This window comes from Ruditapes philippinarum, unplaced genomic scaffold (assembly GCF_026571515.1).
Source record: "Ruditapes philippinarum isolate M1 unplaced genomic scaffold, ASM2657151v2 ctg3660_1_1_1_1, whole genome shotgun sequence".
Classification (NCBI taxonomy): domain Eukaryota; kingdom Metazoa; phylum Mollusca; class Bivalvia; order Venerida; family Veneridae; genus Ruditapes; species Ruditapes philippinarum.
In genome coordinates, this window is record NW_026859966.1 from 39,174 (window position 1) to 59,900 (window position 20,727).

General features: G+C 31.5%; 1 protein-coding gene across 2 annotated transcripts; it reads left to right on the forward strand.

Annotated features, from left to right (window-relative positions):
• Positions 1-477: 477 nt before the first annotated feature.
• LOC132758445 (uncharacterized) lies at positions 478-9,961 on the forward strand. Of its 2 annotated transcripts, XR_009629576.1 has the most exons (5): positions 478-635; positions 5,809-5,975; positions 6,917-7,084; positions 8,547-9,670; positions 9,726-9,961. XR_009629576.1 is itself a non-coding variant. In XM_060750119.1 (4 exons), exons 1-4 carry the CDS (start codon positions 625-627, stop codon positions 8,918-8,920), a joined length of 720 nt encoding a protein of 239 aa, XP_060606102.1. In that variant the 5' UTR covers positions 478-624; the 3' UTR covers positions 8,921-9,961. The 2 variants fall into 2 exon arrangements, 1 of the variants encoding a protein (XP_060606102.1); XM_060750119.1 differs by having other exon boundaries at positions 8,547-9,961.
• Positions 9,962-20,727: the final 10,766 nt, after the last annotated feature.

Below are 20,727 nucleotides of genomic sequence, written 5' to 3' on the forward strand. Positions count from 1 at the left end.
GGAACGGAGAATGAGAAGTATTAATTTAATTATCTAAATTTTAACATATAATGTTTTTACAAAATAAAGATAATTTTAGTAGAATCCACAACTACATATGTATATGTATTCATTAATATGTTAAGTTTAAAAAATATTGGGATGAATAGAAGAGATTTACGTCTTACGTCTTATGTCATTAAAGAACGAACATTCAAATAAATAGTGAAATTCATCACCAATAGCTTGATACAGACCCCTATTATTATGATCAATTGTACTAAAAGATCCAGTTTTTTAAAAACCCGGTTTATAATTTATAAGAATATAATCATAGCGAAAACACATAGGAAAAGGTGAAAATCTCTAGCTGACATCGGAAAATTAAACCACATCCTATTAAGGCCAATATTTTACCTTTTTTTAAAAGTAAATTTACCACAGATCCACTTCACGTAATTGGAACAGGGTGCGATTCAGTTCTAAGAAGCAATCGATTTTATTCGCTGCCTATTTATAGCATTTACATCATTCTCGAGGTTATTTTTAGCTCGCTGTGTTTCAACATGTTTCAACAGACGATGTGAGTTACATATAGAAACAACGCGCTCGTGTTTCCCTTATCACAAGTTAGAGGAAAACGGAATGAGAATGAGGTATGCAGCTTTGTTTATATTTTCCGAAAATTTAGAAATTTGTGTAGATTTAGATGTAGAATTATTGCAAGTTATCATAGATCTAGAGCTAAATCTTGAATTATAATGCACGTTGATGATCTAGCTGTAAAATCTAGGTTCAGTAGATCTACATTCTTTTGTCTTGTTCTTTTACTTTTGGAGGCAAATAAAAGATCAATAGTCTACCTCCAATATGGCGAGGTATATCATTTCCTAGTAGCCATGTGAATTTAACTCTCGTGTATTAAACAATTTCTAAGCCTGGCATCAAATTAATTTATTCAGAATAATCTGTACCTAGTAGATTTAAAGGTTTAAATGAATCGGTTTCTCCTGCCAAACTGATGCCGTGTGATGGGTTCATTCAAAGAAACAAAGCAATTTCTATCTAGAATGGACGTTAAAACTGGCTCGACTTGCGGATTTCAATCCCTTCAGGCATTTTGAGTTTGTTTTTTTTAAGTTTCATGCAGCAATTAAGTTAAATGCAGCAATAAATTTTATACATGTACCTAGCAGTAATTCGATCTATACACAAAGGAGTGGGACAGGAAATATTTATAAGACCTATATCTACGTAACAAAAAAATATAAATAAATATATTTTTAGATCTAAGACAGTGTTTGTTTCAAAGAGAAAAACAAATACATATTTGGTAAAAGTTGGGACTTATTTAGATAGAAGTAAGTTTAAATAATTATACAGTAGCTCTGTGCAGGTAAAAGTCTGTACATGTATATACAATTATACATGTAATTTTTTCTTATAAAAGTATTCAAGTACATGTATAGAAAATATATTTGAAAGCCTCAATTTGCCATTGGTCAAAATTTATATGCAATGAAAATTGCCATTAGGTATTTATGAAGCAGTTACTTTACTTGGTAATGGATTTTTATAATTAAAATAAGTTGTTATATAATAAGGCCTAAAATAAAATATTTTTTGTTTCCCATGCCCACAAAAGTCACAACTACCAAAAAAAATATTGGCTACCAAATTTTTTTTTTTACTAAACATGGAAGTCTGTCAATGAGAATCACATCTTCATTATCATGTTTTTGAATTGTAGGTTAATACAATCTCAATTTTTTATACAGGGATAATGTTGAATAAAACTCTGAAAGTTAATAATGTATGGTTCCAATTTATAAACAGATGCTAAAACAGCATCCACAATTAGTTTTGAATGTCCTATAATTTTAGATAGGAAAAAAAATTGGATAAAAAAATTATGATAATAAATTATTTTGTCTACCTACTAACCAAACTGGCATAATAAATTATTTTGTCTACCTACTAACCAAACTGGCATGGGCCTTGTTGGGACTGGGGAAACAAAGATATTTTTAAAGCTGGCCTAATAAATCAGTTGTGTACATGTAGTTGATTATCTTGAAGCATTATATACTAGTCAGATATCAGCGTTTTTTCCACTACTTTGGGAATGGTGCCGGTACCAGACTGATTGGGAAAAAAATGCGTTATTTTTACTTAAATTGGGATTTTTTTAATGCATTTTTTCAGCTACAAATAAGATATTTAAAGTCATCATGAATAAAGATAGCTAACAGCTTCCACTGTCCAGGTTGAACTATTGAGTGATGATTTATATGAATATGTTGGATTTAAATGATTTCAGAGAATCACTTGGCCTTGTAGAAATTTTGAACTGCCATTTTGGGAATTTAAACATTGGAAATTGGGAATTTTAATGTCTATTTTCTATTGGGAACAGAACTGTTTTAGGGTAGTAGTTATATAAAGAAAAAAACACTGGATATTATGGAAATATTATGTTGACCTTTATATATTATTGACTAATTAGTACAATTTTACAATAATTCCCAGTTGTGAGTTCATAACATTATGTTTAATGCAATAAAGCTACAAAAACAAAGTAGGTTGTGTGAAAATTAAAGGCTGCGTTTTATATTTATCATGTGTATTTAGAAAAATTTACTATATAATTTATTAGTTTAAAGGTATTCTAAAACCAGATGCAGTAAAACAATTTAAAATTAATTCTTGCAAGTAAATTCAAAAAGGAAGAAAAAATGAAATGATATGGCAAATAATGCAGCAGATTTAAAAAGCAGAATATTTATCAAAAAGCAGTATATATCTAAAAGCAGCATATTTATCAAAAAGCTGCATATTAATCAAAAGCAGCATATTTATCAAAAAGCAGCATATATTTATCAAAAAGCAGCATATTTATCAAAAAGCAGCACATATTTATCAAAAAGCAGCATATTTATAAAAAAGCAGCATATATTTATCAATAAAGCAGCATATATTTATCAAAAAGCAGCACATATTTATCAAAAAGCAGATTTATCAAAAAACAGCATATAATTATGAAAAGGCAGCATATTTATCAAAAAGCAGTGCTCATATTTATCAATAAAGCAGCATATTTATAAAAAAAACAAAAAAACAGCCTAAACTAATTTCTAAAAATATAAGAATGCATTAACTTATGTAGCTATAATCAGAAATTGATTAAGAAATAATATCGGTCTGAGCGGTGTTTATCGGCTATTTAACACTGGTTTGGGGTTTTGATGGGTAGGAATTTACCACGAAGGCCGTAGGTCTGAGTGGTTAGTTTTTTCGCATCAAAACGACAAAACCGGTATTAAATAGACGATAAACACTGCTCAGACCGATATTATTTCGATTCTAACAAGATAAAATAAGAAAGACCACTAATGTTATTTTTTAAGTGGAAATAACTTCCAGTGCCGAATTTTATTTGTTTGGGTCGTCAGACCAAACAAATAATGGTAGCGAAATTTCAGACTCTAATGCTGTTAATTGCAAATGCAGAAAGTAGTCTGTTTTTTTGAAGCGGTTAATTCCCTTGATATGTTAACTAAGGCCGAAAAAATCAGGGGAGATCACTGCGTAAATATGGTCATATGACAGGCGCATTAATTTTCAAGCAAAATAATTTTCGAATGGTAGAAGATTTCCAATATTATTTTATTTTTTATAGATATACATGTTTATAGTAAGCGCCATGATTATATACACAAGTGTTACAACAGTTAGCGTCGTTACACACCCTAATTTAGAATAATATGCTTTTCTTCAGACCGTTAGCACATAAAATTACCGTGGCCGAGCAGATTGCGCGCTCGCTTAGGAAGCGAGAGGTCTGGAGTTCAAATCCTAATTCAGGCAACTTTTTTTTTCAAATTGTTTAAGTCAAATAAACATTGGATTGAATATCAGTGTTGCAATTAGGCTTATAGCCAATCTACTACAATTAAAACGCTGTCCAAAAGCATTGATGGCACTATACAAAAACAAATTGTTTTATAATCTCACAACCTTCACCTTTCTGACATTCTGATACCCAAACAAATTCAGCGCCTTCTGTGCTTTGATTGTATAATGCTGTTTGATGTCGCACCCTACTGTTGCTAAGATATAGAAATTATTAAACAAAAGAAGCAATTAAGAAGTTATTTTTTCAAGTTTTCAACAACAAAAAAACTTACGTCATCAGTTCCCAATTTATCATTCTTGTATGTTTGAAATGACTTCAACATTTATGAATGAGTTGTAAACCTAGGATGACGTCATTATGCTGCTTACGGATAAGCGCCGTTTTGTCAAAATATTTATTAACTTTTATGGATCAAATCTGTGGTGTTAGTGTATGTGAGATATTATTGTATTGTATCAAAAGAAAACATTATAAGAACTGAAAATATAAATAAAAATGCTTTTTATTGTTGCTTTAAAAGGCTTTGTAAACTATATAATCGAGGGAGAAAACATAACAGCCGCATATACAAGTAGTCCCTAACCAGTGTTTATTGGCAGTTTAACACCGTTTTTTTTCTTCTTTGTCTATAGTGACAAAATAACGAGGAGTGTTAGAATTTTCTTTCTTGATTGGGTTTAACATCTCACCAATTTAAGATCCTGTATGTTGTGATCAAAGTGGTAAACCACACTAAGTGAAATTATATATATGTACATACGGTAATTATGCAAATAAAACAATTTTCAAACATCGAAGAATATATAAAATATGTACTGCAAATATTTTTGCATATTATATGTAATCATCAAAATATATGCATTCATTTCTTATTGTAAAGTTTGACTTAAACTTGATAAAAATAATTTTTTTATTACCTCCCTTTATTTACATGAAATGTTAAATTCAGTAATATTTTTATAAATACTGTATGTGTAGAAATATTCAGGGGCTTCAAATTTTCGCGATCTTCGCAGTGACATTCGATCCGCGAATTCATGTTTAGCGCGAATATTTCTACACCAATAATTTCTTAATAGTCATATTTTCGCGCTTCTATAGAACAATGTATATCAGTGTGTGATATGCTTTCACACTTTTTATTTAAATCTTTACTGAGTAATTGTGGTTAGTTTTCCAAGTTATTCATCATTTAAAATCGTTTATGTTTGTGGTTTTTAATTGTTTGTTCAGAAAAACCATAACATGATCTGATCAGATGTCAAGACGTTTATGATGCAAACTGTGAAAAATTATGCTTGTTAACGGGCATTCTTTCTGTCCGTTAGACAATGTCTTTTTTCTGTACAATAGAGTATTGTTTGACTCCTGGTATTGAAAATAACAGTGAACTCCCACGATGATTACAGTTATTTTCCTTTTTTTAACCCGAGTGGTCTACGCGAATTTACGATTTTCGGCGGTCACCTCCGCGAATTCAAAATAGCGCGAATATTTGTATAGACCCCCAAAGTGGTCCTTTCCGCGAAAATTTGCCTCCACGAATTTTAATACACATACAGTAATGCTTTTTGGAACGTACAATATTGATATTTTAATTTGAGCATCATATTTATGATTTAAAACTATAAAAAATTGTGTTACAGGATCTTTAACATGGTATAGGTCATATGGTGACCTTGCAGCTTTACTTCCCTGCATTATTTTAGGCAGGGCAGAATCACAGAAATTGAGCACTATTTAGTCAGTCAGGATAAAAAGAAAACAATTGCCACCCTTTCAATAGTTTCAGCTAAGCTGAAGTTCTTAGAATTAATAGAAAATCTGATGTGAATTAAGTGATGTAACTTTTAAGTCTTTAACTTTAATTTTGTTTCAGGATTCCTAGTCTAAACTTTTTGTTTTTGTTTCAGGATTCCATGTAAACGAGTCAACCTAGCAAGGGCAAGTTGTGCCCTGTCCTGCACAACTGTTTTAGTTGGAATGATTGCCCTGTTTTCTAACCATTGGATTTGTGCCGGGGAAATGCACGCAGGTTTTGTATCAGGTTGCTATGGAGATGTTTGTGCATCAACTGTAGGTATGTCATAAATTTTTACTCCTTTAGTAATGGCAAATATGAATTTTATAATGTTAAAATAAATTTTAAATAATGTTTTAAGACAAAGTTAGATGGCTGTTACCAAAAGAAAGTAGCCATTAATGTAAAAAAAGAAGAAAATTTTCGCAAAAGTAGAAAAATTTAACAAAGTAGTATTTTGACCTCCATACAAAATACTAAATCACTTGAACTGTACTTATTGCTAAAATGCAAAAGATGAAAAAGATGGTCCAGGTAATTGGCCAATGGCCCAATGAGTAACTTTTTAGATACTTTAAAAGTACATCAAAATTAAAAAGCACTTATGCTCCCAAAATGCCTTTAAATAATTCTTATTTATACAAAAGCATTACATGTATATGTTTGTTGTTTTTTGTTATAGTTTCCAAAATATGTACTTTTTTGATAAATATTTGAACTTTCTTTTGCTTTTCCGGCAGTAAGTACAATTATAGTGATTTTAAAGCATTTTGTTTCACTGAATTTATTTGGAAATTAAAGTCCATGTTTGTATGGAAGTCAAAATACTACTTTCTTTTGATTTTGTGACTTTTTTTGACAAATAATGTCACATTCAGCATTTCTTTCTTCAAGTTATAAGCATTTAACTTGCTCTAAAATGTTATAAAATGCATTTTATTGTGTCTTAAGAGTGAAAAATTTGTGCTTCTGAGACCTGCTGTACCTTTAAAGTTCTTTACAAGTATTGATCGAATGCTGTATGCCTGGAATGTGATGACAAATTTTGATATTGTATTTAACAATAAACTAATTTTAACTGTAAAAAGTTTGTTTGTATGGATTAGCTGGGAAAAAAAAAACCCCAAATATTCTTAATTCCAGAGTAAGTCTGTTATTTTCTGTTTTTCAAACAAGTAAAAATAACTTTGTTATTATGTTGATTACTTTTTTTTTTCAAGGTAACATCCCAGAGAATTTTAGAGCACCGTTCGTGGTATGTTTGATCGTTTTTGTCTTCATGCCCCTCATCCTGATCTTCACAGCAGCCATCCTACAGGCATTTACCGCACTGAAAGGACCACAGAAACACCGGGACCTGTCCGCACTGATACTCGCCTGGCTGTCAGGTAAGTCTTGTATTCATCAAAGAGCATGTCGTGGGATACCCATGGCCGAACCATATTCAATCGTGGGTATCAGATTCTGACGATGCAAAGAGCACGGTTTGAATGAAGATTAGCAATATAACAGTGATTGAACATTATGATTTCAGTAAAAAAAATTCAATTTTCAAAACAACCTGTGGCTTTCTGAAGGGAAAAATATAGTAAATAAATCAGAAAAGGAGAAAAGTCTGAAATCAAATTCAAATTACTGTGAATGGAATTTATAGTAGACATAAACTAAGACCATTGTTACAGAGGAAGGTCAGACATGTATTTTGTCTTTTCCTATATAGTAAGTGGTATTTAAGTTAGGGTATCACATGATTTTTGGCAGCCTTTAGATAAACTGATACAATTCTGCTTCTGTTTTAATACTTACACATTGAATAGTATTGGACAAGACAAAATGGACAAGGTTGAGAGAAGCAATATGAATTCTATTAAATATATTGTTAGGTTAGACAAATTCCCTCTATTTTCTGCATTTGAAGTGGCTGAAAGGTGATGGTCACTGATGTGACAAAACCAACATAATGGGTTTGCGACCAGCATGGATCCAGACCAGCCTGCACATCCACGCAGTCTGATCAGGATCTATGCTGTTCGCTTACAAACCCTATTACAAGTAGAGAAACTGATAGTGAACAGCATGGATCCTGATCAGACAGTGCGGAAGAGTTGGCTGGTCTGGATCGCAAACCCATTATGTTGGTTTTGTTGTGACGCGGCTCAATTATGACCATTGTCATAGTTAATTTGAATTCCGTCAGGAAACAACTATATATAGGTTCTTTCATGTCAGAAAGCTATAATCCAGCTAAGTAAAGGAAGGTTGATGGTTTTACTCAAGTGCCTCCTTCATGAAATTATACTCCTGTTTATAAGATTTATGGTTTAGAAATGTTCACTAATTAGGGGAGATAGTGTGCAAGTGTCAGTAGAGTCGTGGTACGGTATTCCCGAGAGTCCAAGGTTTGAGTCATGCTCAGGCAGCACATTTTTCTCACCCTGTGACAATTTACTTGAAATATCATGATTTGCAGTTTTGAAGCAAATTATTTTATATATCGATTAGACAATTTTGATACTGTGTTTTCTAAATTTAATTTAATTTTGTAAGTATTTGAGTAATTGCCTGCATAAAAGTTTGTGTAACTGTTTGAAAAATCTGGATAAAGTGTGATCCCTCAGAAGCATCACTCACAACAAAATTACATGAAAATTATAGACTCGGTTTAATTGAATCTGTACATGAGGGATAATGAAAAAGTGCAACATCCTTACGCCTATAGCACCGGCTTAAGTGGTACTAAATACTTAAATATTGCACAGCAGTTTGGCGTAACCTTTCAAGGTATGTTTTGAAAATAAACTATATTTATACAAAAAAGATATTGACGTCCCACTTTTAATTTTCTTGCAGGGTATCAAAGCTTACTGTTGCTTATTCTCATAATTGCCGCCACAGCAATGATACCTTCCAGTGATGAGACCGACATCGTCACACCTTTGCCATACAAAAGTCACGTAACCTCCACTACCCCCGCACCATACTATGAACAGGAAGGCTATCTTTCTGAGACCCATGTTAGCAGTGATTCAGATTATAGCAGTTTTAGCGACAGTGGCGCTACCCCGTACAGCTTCTCATCGGCAAAGATAGGATGGTCAGGTTACTTCGGTCTCCTTGCAGCCCTCCTGTCTCTAGCCTCGGCAGTGTCAGCCTCGCTGTATTATGGGAAGTCGGAGAAAGATGACTATGAAGACACGATACCTCTAGAGCCAAACGTCGTGTAAAGTGTTACGGCCATGATAATAAATTAGCATTTTTTTCTTGATGGTATAAAAATCGCCTCTTTGAATTCAGGAAAGCAATGCAAAGTGGGTTGTAAATAATTGAGAGTTACAGTGAGCTTGTGATGGTAGAGAACTATTAGTCATTGTTAGGTGTAGAATAATTTGAAGTGTAAAGTCTGGGAAATACTATGAACAGATGTGGTAATGGACATAATTACAACAAGAGGCATATGTACATATACCTACATTTAGTACAAATGCTTGCTTTGTTTGCTTGTTTTGTACATATAAGCAAATGCTCACCTTGTACATACAAGCATAGCATGTCTTGTACATACGAAGAGGTGTAATATGTACATGTACTTTCATTTGGTGCAAATGCTTGCCTTGTACAAACGAGCAATTGCTTGCCTTGTACATACAAGAAGAGGTGTAATATGTACTTAAATTCAGTGCAAATGCTTGCCTTGTACATACAAGCAAATGCTTGCTTTGTACATACAAGAAGAGGTGTAATATGTACTTAAATTTTGTGCAAATGCTTGCCTTGTACATACGAGCAAATGCTTGCTTTGTACATGCAAGAAGAGGTGTAATATGTACTTAAATTTAGTGCAAATGCTTGCCTTGTACATACAAGCAAATGCTTGCTTTGTACATACAAGAAGAGGTGTAATATGTACTTAAATTTAGTGCAAATGCTTGCCTTGTACATACAAGCAAATGCTTGCTTTGTACATACAAGAAGAGGTGTAATATGTACTTAAATTTAGTGCAAATGCTTGCTTTGTACATACAAGAAGAGGTGTAATATGTACTTAAATTTAGTGCAAATGCTTGCCTTGTACATACAAGCAAATGCTTGCTTTGTACATACAAGAAGAGGTGTAATATGTACTTAAATTTAGTGCAAATGCTTGCCTTGTACATACAAGCAAATGCTTGCTTTGTACATACAAGAAGAGGTGTAATATGTACTTAAATTTAGTGCAAATGCTTGCTTTGTACATAAATGCAAATAAAAATATATTGTAAACAAAATGTATGTTTGTTCAGTTACTTCTTTAAGTCTAATATTGATTGATAATGCTAAGTAAAGTAATGCTTTACATTGCAATGTTGTAACTCTTTGAGTTTTGCGTGTAATGAACTTTATTAATTGTTTATACAAAACATTTGGTTTAAATAATCACTGACAAACACCCGTTTATCTAGCATGGTCTTTCTGAGAATGATTTCTCTTGTGTATCACTTAAAGTGAAATATTGAGAATATGTCCAACTTTTAATCAACCTGTAAGTTCTTAGTCTTGACTGCATACACATGCCATTTCCTTTTCAAATATGCATTTTTCCTCCAATCTTTTTAAAAACTCCCAATCGAACTGAAGTTCTCGATATCAAAACTGGCAAATTTGCTGGAGTTCATTTCAGTGTGGTATCAAACAAATGTTTCCACACATTTTGTGTTAAATTTTAATGTAACTATAATTTTCATGCTTTGAATGATATTGGCATTGGTTGGAATAAACAATTTTGCAAAATTCAAAATACAATGTACTATGCAAAAAGAGCATGTGGGAGGTTTCAAAAGGTACCAAATAATTTCCCCAATTTAGCAATTTTATGACACAAGGTTTCCCAAACTGGCTAGGAAAAGGCCTGGTACAAAACATATGGAAGAAGATTTTTAAAGAAAAGTTGTCATCTGGGATGATTATGAATTACATTAATTTGATGTAAAAACAAAAGGACAAACACAAAAGCAATCCAACACAGGGTTAACTGTTTAATCATTTATTCAGCACAAAAACATGAAAGTGGCTTTAAAGTATATCTAATAATTTCTAAACACTTTTAACATTGATCATGTTAATGCATATAATGATAAAGCAATAAAAAATAGACTTCATAAATCAACATAATAATGATTATATAAAAGAAAAAAAAATTATGGTTTTTCTTAAACAAATCTGAATTACATTTAAACGCCATATATTAAGCATCTGGGGTAAAATTCTCCTTTTTTATATGGCAACATTTAAAAGTATTACATTGTCATTCAAATGGTGAAGTAAAAAGTATTATGCGATTTAAATTTTTCCAAAGTAAATACCAGATTCCTTATTCATCACTTATAAGAAAAGATGAAATGGCAAATTTAATCACATTTCCATCATGGAAAGTGCATCATTCCTGAAAACACACTCTTTTGAAAACTTTTTGTGTGGTTGAATAATGGACCTTACCAGTGTTTACAGATTTATGTAAATTGGCTAACCTGTTATCTAATTGCTACACTGAGATAGTGCATAGTCACTGGTTGACCTGGTTTGCACAAAAGAACACATGGTTTTGTTTGTGATACTGTTTATGAGCAGTTGAGCTAGCAATGAATGGAAAAGGTGTGGTTAAATGTTCCGCAAGGTCCATTCAATTCAAAGTAGTCAATTTAAACTAATTTTCAAACTTTTAATTGAATTCTCTTTAAATCTTAGCTGTGACATACTATAACGGAACAAGAAACTACCAACTGGATAAGCAGTCTTACCTTGGCGTACAATTGACTGCCAATCATCTTTGAGCATAGTGTTTAAATCATATTTTAATAATCATTTTTATAATAATGACATTGAAATCATGTTCAGACAATTGAAACAACCTTCAGCTTTCCTAAAGGTTTAATAATATGTTATTTTTAGAAAAATCTTTTCATATAATTGTCAAATCAAAGAATTAAGATGGAAAATGATATTTGCCGTCAATAAAATACATAAACAATAAGGAAACCCCTTGATACTGTTTATCTACCAGTCGGCACTCAATATGTGAATCAGAAAGGTGACAATTTATTTTCTTGATCTTCAAAAGATAAAGCTGCAATAATCTCTAGTTGCCTATCCCCTTATATATTATGTCCCAGCAAAAATTAACATAGAACATAACTAAATTTTAATGCTCCAGTGAGAATGATTTTACAATTACATGACCTTTAATGTATCAAGAATGTAAGATTCAATTATTCTTTGAATAAATAAATAATTTTTAAAACAAGGTGAGAATTTTATATAGCAAATCTCGAGACTATTTCAGTTGCGATTTAGCTTGTAATGCCCACATTATGCCCTTAACATGCCATATTTGTATCCTCACAGAATGACGGAATATAACATTGAACAAGTTTATCATTTAATTATATCAATCTTGAAAATAAGATGAAATTATATCAAATTTAGCGTAAAAATCAAATGTATAGAATTGTCCACTAGTATGGATATAAACTGGGACTTAAAAGTCCTAGATATAAAAAACTAAACGAAAAGACTATGATTTATTTAATTTTCTAAAAATAAACTTCTATAAAAATGTTGTAAATTATTCTTAAATGTATAAATCACAAAACATGCCAAACTAAAGCTAATATTTTAATGAATAACTTCACTGAATTTCAAGAGTTAGCACATTTTAATAACATCCCTAGCACAGTACAACAGTGCCAGAGCACAACCTCTAAACCTTTCTTTTTAAATCATGTTTGTTACCATCTATGTACTGTGTTAACATCTATGCAGTACTACTGTGTAAACATTTACATACTGTGTTAACATCTTTGTACTGTGTTAACAACTATGTATTGTGTTAACATCTATGTATTGTGTTAACAACTATGTATTGTGTTAACATCTATGTATTGTGTTAACATCTACATACTGTGTTAACATTTACATACTGTGTTAACATGAATATACTGTGTTAACATGAATATACGTGTACTGTGTTAACATCTATGTACTGTGTTTACATAATCATATGTACTGTGTTAACAACTGTGTTAACATTTAACATCTTTATCGTGTGTTAACTATATGTACTATGTTAACATCTATGTACTGTGTTAACATCTACCAGTATGTTCTGTGTTAACATGTATATACTGTGTAAACATTGTACTGAGTAAACGTCTACATACTATGTTAACATTCTATGTTCTAAAAATATATATTTCAATATTTCATGCATCAAATCACGTCTACAAACACACGGTGGCAATGATAATAATTATGATATAAAATGGAATGCTCTACTATATGTATAATATTGCACCAAGTACAGTAATCAAAGCATGGCAAAAAGCAAAATGCTGAAAAATCTTAATGAACAAATGTAAATGATCACATAATCACGGACGCACATACGTACCAACCCACCCCGAGCACGAGCACACAGTTGCCTATACTATTGTTGAGGACTGTTTATCTCTCACTAAATATATTGTGATACTTTTTAAACAACTAATATAAAGAAATATTATAGCTTTTAATGACTGCCTTGAAAATCCTCTATCACAAAACCATATATGCAGATTATCTTATCTTATTTGGCATTAAATCTCACCCTTATGAATCCTGTATCACTTTTAATTAAGATGCGAGCATAATAGAAACTTCACTCTACTTTAAAACTTTTGGTGAGTGTCTTCAAAATCCTCGTATGAATCCTGTACCACTTTTATAAACATGGGAGCATAGTAGAAATTTCACTCGAACATTTTTAGGAAAAGTTTCTTCTTGCTCTTAGTATGAATAACAAAGAAGTTATCGTATCGTAGACCTTTCTGATATACAAAAATTTAAATTGACTATGTATTTATGAGCAACAACACAAAGTGAGTAAGTAAATGTAAGCAAAACAAAATAAATAATTGGCTAGTTTCTGAATTCTTTTTGCTTTATTACCCCTGCTATAATAACATAATTATGTAAAACCAAGAAGGATCACACTTTGACACATGTAATGGAATGAAACAGAATACAAGCAACAAATTTATCCACATTCAGAGCATTTATGTTAAAGCAGCATGCCAACAGAAGAGTATTTTATGTAGATGACCAAAAAATTCAAAATTGAGAAAAAAATAATAAAAGAGTACAAATATTTACAACCACCGTGAAACTTTATAATGTTTTATGCCACAGGCTTTAATAACATGGCTTTAATCATGAAATAATGTAATTAAAACCGTGACTCTGCAAAATTTCATTTGACAGAAATTTTAATCACCACAATTATACAAAGAAAAGATAAAGTTCTACATATTTTCACAAGCTACATGCAATTTCTGTGATTATGGAAGATTTTAATCACTTGACTCCTTAAACAAGTTTTCAGTTTTCACAAATATTAATACAAATCTGTTATCATGCTGCTTAAATGGTTAGAAAATGGCAGTTTAAAATACAGACTGATTTACTATGTTATAGATATACATGTATCTGTAAGAAGTGTATCCTTACTTCTAACTTACTTTTTTAAAGGCCCATTAGTCCAATATTGTAATATGATTTTTTTTACCTCGGATAAGATAAGAAAATTCAATTTCCTAGATAAAATCATGGTTAGAACATTACCTAAATGGAATCAGTTGACATCTGATGATTTTTCTATAAAGAGGTATCTTACACAGGTCTTACTGTAGACAGCGGTCCTTCATAACAAGTTTTACTGTATATTTTATGATATGAATTTTCTAACACTTTAATACAAACCAATTAACAACTGTATAAACATGTGAACTATAAGAGAAACAAACATTGAGGTAGGAAAGGTACCATTTCCAAGAATTTGAACAAAAATAACAATAATTTTTTGGAAATATATTTCCATTAACCTTTTCTTTAGATAATTATCTCTTTACATACACAAAGTATGTGGTTGATTTTTGGTATGACGCTCATTTTTTTAGACCATTCAGTCCCAGGTCATAGACAAGTAGAGAGCAAATTTTCCAATGCAAGACAGGTTCAAAAAGATCATAACTATAAAATTCTAAAATTTTGTTTGTTAAATTACCATTCACATCCCAGCTATTGGAGTAAAACAAAATACTTAACCTTTTACAACTGTTCATACCGATAACCAAACAAATAAAGGTAAGTGAATGACTTTAATATTGATAACCATAGATCATTAAAGAACTATTCAAATATTAATATAAGATAATTAAGAACCTACGAGCAATTAATGAGTAAACAAAACCTCTTTAAAATCTGCTGAATTTCTTAAATGGACTTGTCCAGCTTCTATTTTTGGAACTGTCCATTATCAATTTTAAGTAAATCAAAATATAAAATAAACAGTATACAGCATGGTTAAAGATTGATAAATTTTTACTGTTATGTCAATATGTAAATATCAAATTTTTAAAATACCCTAATTGGAAAGATGGTTTAACATAAAGATGCCTAAAGATAAAACAGATGTCGTATTTTAATTAAGACAACAAAATATACATGTATCAATAATAAGTTGAACCTTTTACAAAGCAAATCAACCTGTTAATGGTAATTAGATTTTTTTTAACATTATTGAAGGTTTATGATTCTATCTAGATACTCACTGATGCCCGTTATTGTATATAAATAACACAGGTCTTTCTGGGTAATAGAGCATAATTATCAGCAATCTGAGAACTGAAATATTTATATATTTATTTTCAGGATGATAGATGTAAAAACACCATGTGACGTCTCATTAGGCTATATAGTAAAAAGTTTATGCGAAGTTTATTAAAATGTGATATCAGATATACCTTTACATAAATGTGTTCCTTCTTTATTTTTTATAAAACTTGGCTCGAAAAGGCAACTTGAAAAACATATGCTGCCATCTTGCCTGCTCAAGGTTATGTTAAAGGTCAAGTGTGAGAAGGTCAAATCCTGCATGATCAAATACTGTAAAAGTCTAATTACCATTACCAAAACAATCTACTTTTCATATATCTAAAATGTTCGACACAATTCAAACAAACTGTGGTGAGTTTTAGGACCTAAAATTTGATGCCCTTTGTAAAACAAACTTTTCAACAGAACACAATACATCGATGATTTAAAAACTCAAATGGCCAGTATACAACAATTTACATGACATAATTTTGTTCAACAAATATAAACTGAAAGACTTTATTTTATCTAATTTACATATTCTATCATAATGATAACGTGCATAATTATTATACATAATTATCATAATCTATAAATAACTTATGATTCACATTACTAGAACTTCATATCATCCCTTTTCAAGTCGTAACATTATCACATCATCTCATAGGTTTTCTTCATGGCGACATTAAATTCAAAATTAAAGCCGCACGCCTCCAGATTCACCCTAATTTTCATGAAAATTTTTAAAAAATGTATTAAAATATAAATTATTGTCATGTGAACAAAGAAAGTAATTTACCCATTGCAAACGCCAATCAGTCTGGGTAACTTACCAAATAAAGGTCAAACTATGCAAAAATAGCCCTTTTATGCTTAAGTCACACAGTAGAAATATTGTGTTAAATACTGCAAAATCAGTCATTCACTGCATATAACATGCAAATTATTACTTGCATTGTAAAAATCTTTACATATCTTAAATCAAAGTTGATAATCTTGAATTTTTTTTTGGCTCATCTGGAGGCATGCGGCTTTAAAAAAAAAAAAATCTTATTTTTCCACCTAAACTACCTTTTTTATCATTGTGTGTTTGAGCATCATAAGAATACATTTTGAAAAATGAGATTACTATCATAAATCAGGTATCATCTGACAAGTTAACTGTCATTTATTGATTACTGAACTTTTAAATGATTGAAATAATAATAAAACGTCTGTTCCGAATTCATTTTAACCAGTATGAATTTTTTTAGTGAAAAATAATTAAATTTGTTTTTGACATAACCATTTCATTTTAATAGGTATTCCGAATACCAATAAGAATGTCAAACGACACATATACCCCCCTTTCTAGCCATTGACTCACATAATTGGTAATTTTATTAAAAAAACTTGCCAAAAATGGGTACATGGAAGTGTTCAATTATGGAAAAATCAACGGAAACCATTTTGACATTTAAGGCCCATGTGACATTGACCTTTGACCTAACGACCCCTAAATCAATAGAGGTCATCTAATACTTATGACCAATAACTAGGTGAAATATGAAGACTTTGTGATGAATACTTTTCAAGATAATCAGCGGAAACCCTTTTGACATTTAAGGCCCCTGTGACCTTGACCTTTGACCTCAAAATCAATAGGGGTCATCTACTAGTTATGACCAATCACTATGTGAAATATGAAGACTTTGTGATGAATACTTTTCAAGATAATCAGCGGGAACCATTTTCACATTTTAAGGTCCCTGTGACCTTGACCTTTGACCTAGTGACCCAAAATCAATAGGGGTCATCTACTAGTGATGACCAATCACTATGTGAAATATGAAAACTTTGTGATACATACTTTTCAAGATAATCAGCGGAAACCATTTTGACATTTAAGGCCCCTGTGACCTTGACCTTTGACCTAGTGACCCCAAAATCAATAGGAATCATCTACTAGTTATGACCAATCACTATGTGAAATATGAAGACTTTGTGATGAATTCTTTTTAAGATAATCAGCAGAAATTATTTTCACATTTTAAGGTCCCTGTGACCTTGACCTTTGACCTAGTGACCCCAAAATCAATAGGGTTCATCTACTAGTTATGACCAATCACTGTGTGAAATATGAAGACTTTGTGATACATACTTTTTAAGATAATCAGTGGAAACAATTTGACATTTAAGGTCCCTGTGACCTTGACCTTTGACCTAGTGACCCCAAAATCAATAGGGGTCATCTACTAGTTATGACTAATCACTATGTGAAATATGAAGACTTTGTGATGAATACTTTTCAAGATAATCAGCAGAAACCATTTTGACATTTAAAGCCCCTGTGACCTTGACCTTTGACCTAGTGACCCCAACATCAATAGGGGTCATCTACTAGTTATGACCAATCACTGTGTGAAATATGAAGACTTTTGTGATACATACTTTTCACGATAATCAGCGGAAACCATTTTGACATTTAAGGTCCCTGTGACCTTGACCTTTGACCTAGTGACCCCAAAATCAATAGGGGTCATCTACTAGTTATGACCAATCACTATGTGAAATATGAAGACTTTGTGATGAATACTTTTCAAGATAATCAGCAGAAACCATTTTGACATTTAAAGCCCCTGTGACCTTGACCTTTGACCTAGTGACCCCAAAATCAATAGGGGTCATCTACTAGTTATGACCAATCAATATGTGAAATATGAAGACTTTGTGATGAATACTTTTCAAGATAATCAGCGGAAACCATTCTGACATTTAAGGCCCCTGTGACCTTGACCTTTGACCTAGTGACCCCAAAATCAAAAGGGGTCATCTACTAGTTATGACCAATCACTGTGTGAAATATGAAGACTTTGTGATACATACTTTTTAAGATAATCAGCGGAAACCATTTTGACATTTAAGGTCCCTGTGACCTTGACCTTTGACCTAGTGACCCCAAAATCAATAGGGGTCATCTACTAGTGATGACCAATCACTATGTGAAATATGAAGACTTTGTGATACATACTTTTTAAGATAATCAGCGGAAACCATTTTGACATTTAAGGTCCCTGTGACCTTGACCTTTGACCTAGTGACCCCAAAATCAATAGGGGTCATCTACTAGTTATGACCAATCACTATGTAAAATATGAAGACTTTGTGATAAATACTTTTCAAGATAATCAGCGGAAACCATGTGGTCTACCGACGGACAGACCGACAGACCGACAGACAGACCGACATTAGCAAAACAATATACCCCCCCCCCCCTTCTTCGAAGGGGGGCATAATAATAATCAGTGAGTAAATAAAGTATTGCAAAATCATAAACATTTGTCGGGCACTAATTTTCGTGCTTTTTGTACACAAGGTCAATCCACAAATTTAAGATCCGATGAAATTTCATTTTGTCCGCTGAAAGATTATTTCACCATGAATTATTTGCAAAAGCAGATGATCCACAAGTTTGATAACCCACGAAAATAACATTTTTGACAAAACATTGGAATTCACGCCCTTAAAGTTAATAATCACATGTTAACATGATATACACTGTAAGGGACAAGCTGTTGTTCCATGAACAAGAAACTTTACACTAATTGCTAAGTATTGGTTGGTTAAAGGAACAGATTTGATAAAGTTTCAATAAGCTTATATAGCTTCGAACACAATCAAACTGAAATAAATTTGTATAAACGAAACTAATTTCAGATTAGTTATGCAAACTCCTAGAGATTGATGTGTTGAAAATGTTCAAATATGCAAAAATCTATAATAAAGTTATACAACTAATATAGCACACTGGTATGTAAGTTTTAACACCTCCTTTACTTTGATACTGGATCATGAGAAAATTTGATTAAACCTAATCTAAAACAAGTATAACAATTACGAAAACAAATGAGCCGTGTCATGACAAAACCAACATAAAGGGTTTGCGACCAGCATGGATCCAGACCAGCCTGAGCATTATGTTGGTTTTGTCATGACACAGCTCAAATAATATATCAGCTGAGAAAAAAATCAAACCACACAGCCACAACTTCACTATACTTGAATCTTTAACAAACATAATCAAGATTTTTTATACATAAATTATAATAAATACTCATCTTTATAACATTAGCCATTTTATATACAGAATTGCCAAAAAATGTCACTTTATAATACAACTCATGAATTAAATTCACATTTACATTAAAGAAGCACAACCTAAAACAATTTAAACAAAGGAAAGGAAATCCCTGCATTTCTTACATGTCCAACTTTTTTTTATAAAATATTTAACATTTATGAAAGAAACACATCTAAAAGCTTTCTAAAACCAGAGGTAATACTTTATGCCTTGAGTATGAAAAGTTATCATTGTATCATTGCAATATTTTTAACATTTGTACCATTTTTTATTTTATTTTTTTTGGTTGGCCAACACTGTAGAGGACATATTATGGCAACTTTCCAGCTTGTCACTGGTGGAGGAAGACCTCAGGTGCCATGCCATGCATTATTTCAGGCATGAACCGGCACCCCGAGTATAAACACCAACATTCCGAAAGGTAGCTGAATATCTTAAAATATTCTAAGAATTCCAATTAACAGAATATTTTATGGTTAAAGTAAAACTAGTTTATCTGATTATCAAGAAAATTAAATCAGTGAACTGGCTTTGCAGGGATTCCTTAAAATTTCATTCACCTACAGCATGCTATGCAATCAATTATTTAAATCATATAATGGCAAACACATGTAGTACACAAACATAACACATTTTATACACACAGAAACAAAAAATTATGCTCAATATTTTATATGCTACACAGTAACTTTGACCAGACAACCTTTTTCTCTCTATCTATATATGTATATAATTATTCTATGCATGTATATATATTCATATATATGTTGTAAATTTATATATGTTGTAAATACGTTGTGTACTAATGAGACAGTACATTTTTGACAACCTAACATTTGAAAAAGGAAAATAAATACGGCCTCTTTCTTGGATACATTTTTTTCAGTTAAAAATTTTTCAACCAATTTGAAGACCAGCCACCTGTTTTACTTATAAATTATGTCATTTAATATACACCCGATTTCACACGCCTAATGATAAACTTCATACGATTACTTTTCATGGCATGTTGCCAAGCCGTCGGTCCCTTATCTCATTTTCGAAAACATTAAAAGCATGAGGTAAGAGTCCATCACAAATTATGAGATTTAAACAATCAATTTCTATATTCATTTTACAAGACGTTCTCCTATACTAGAACTCCGCGAGTCGGATGTGTCGCCTTGTGAACAATGTAGTTTAGGGGAAATGGCCAGAACAAAAATGAAATATGAAAAATAACAAAGGGCAATAACTAAAAAAATA

What these genes read in the sequence shown, in the direction of transcription:
- LOC132758445 (XM_060750119.1), top strand. An exon ending in TGTTTGTGCATCAACTGTAG is followed by an intron (nt 5,976 to 6,916) that starts GTATGTCATAAA and finishes TTTTTTTTCAAG; the next exon opens with GTAACATCCCAGAGAATTTT. An exon ending in GATACTCGCCTGGCTGTCAG is followed by an intron (nt 7,085 to 8,546) that starts GTAAGTCTTGTA and finishes ATTTTCTTGCAG; the next exon opens with GGTATCAAAGCTTACTGTTG.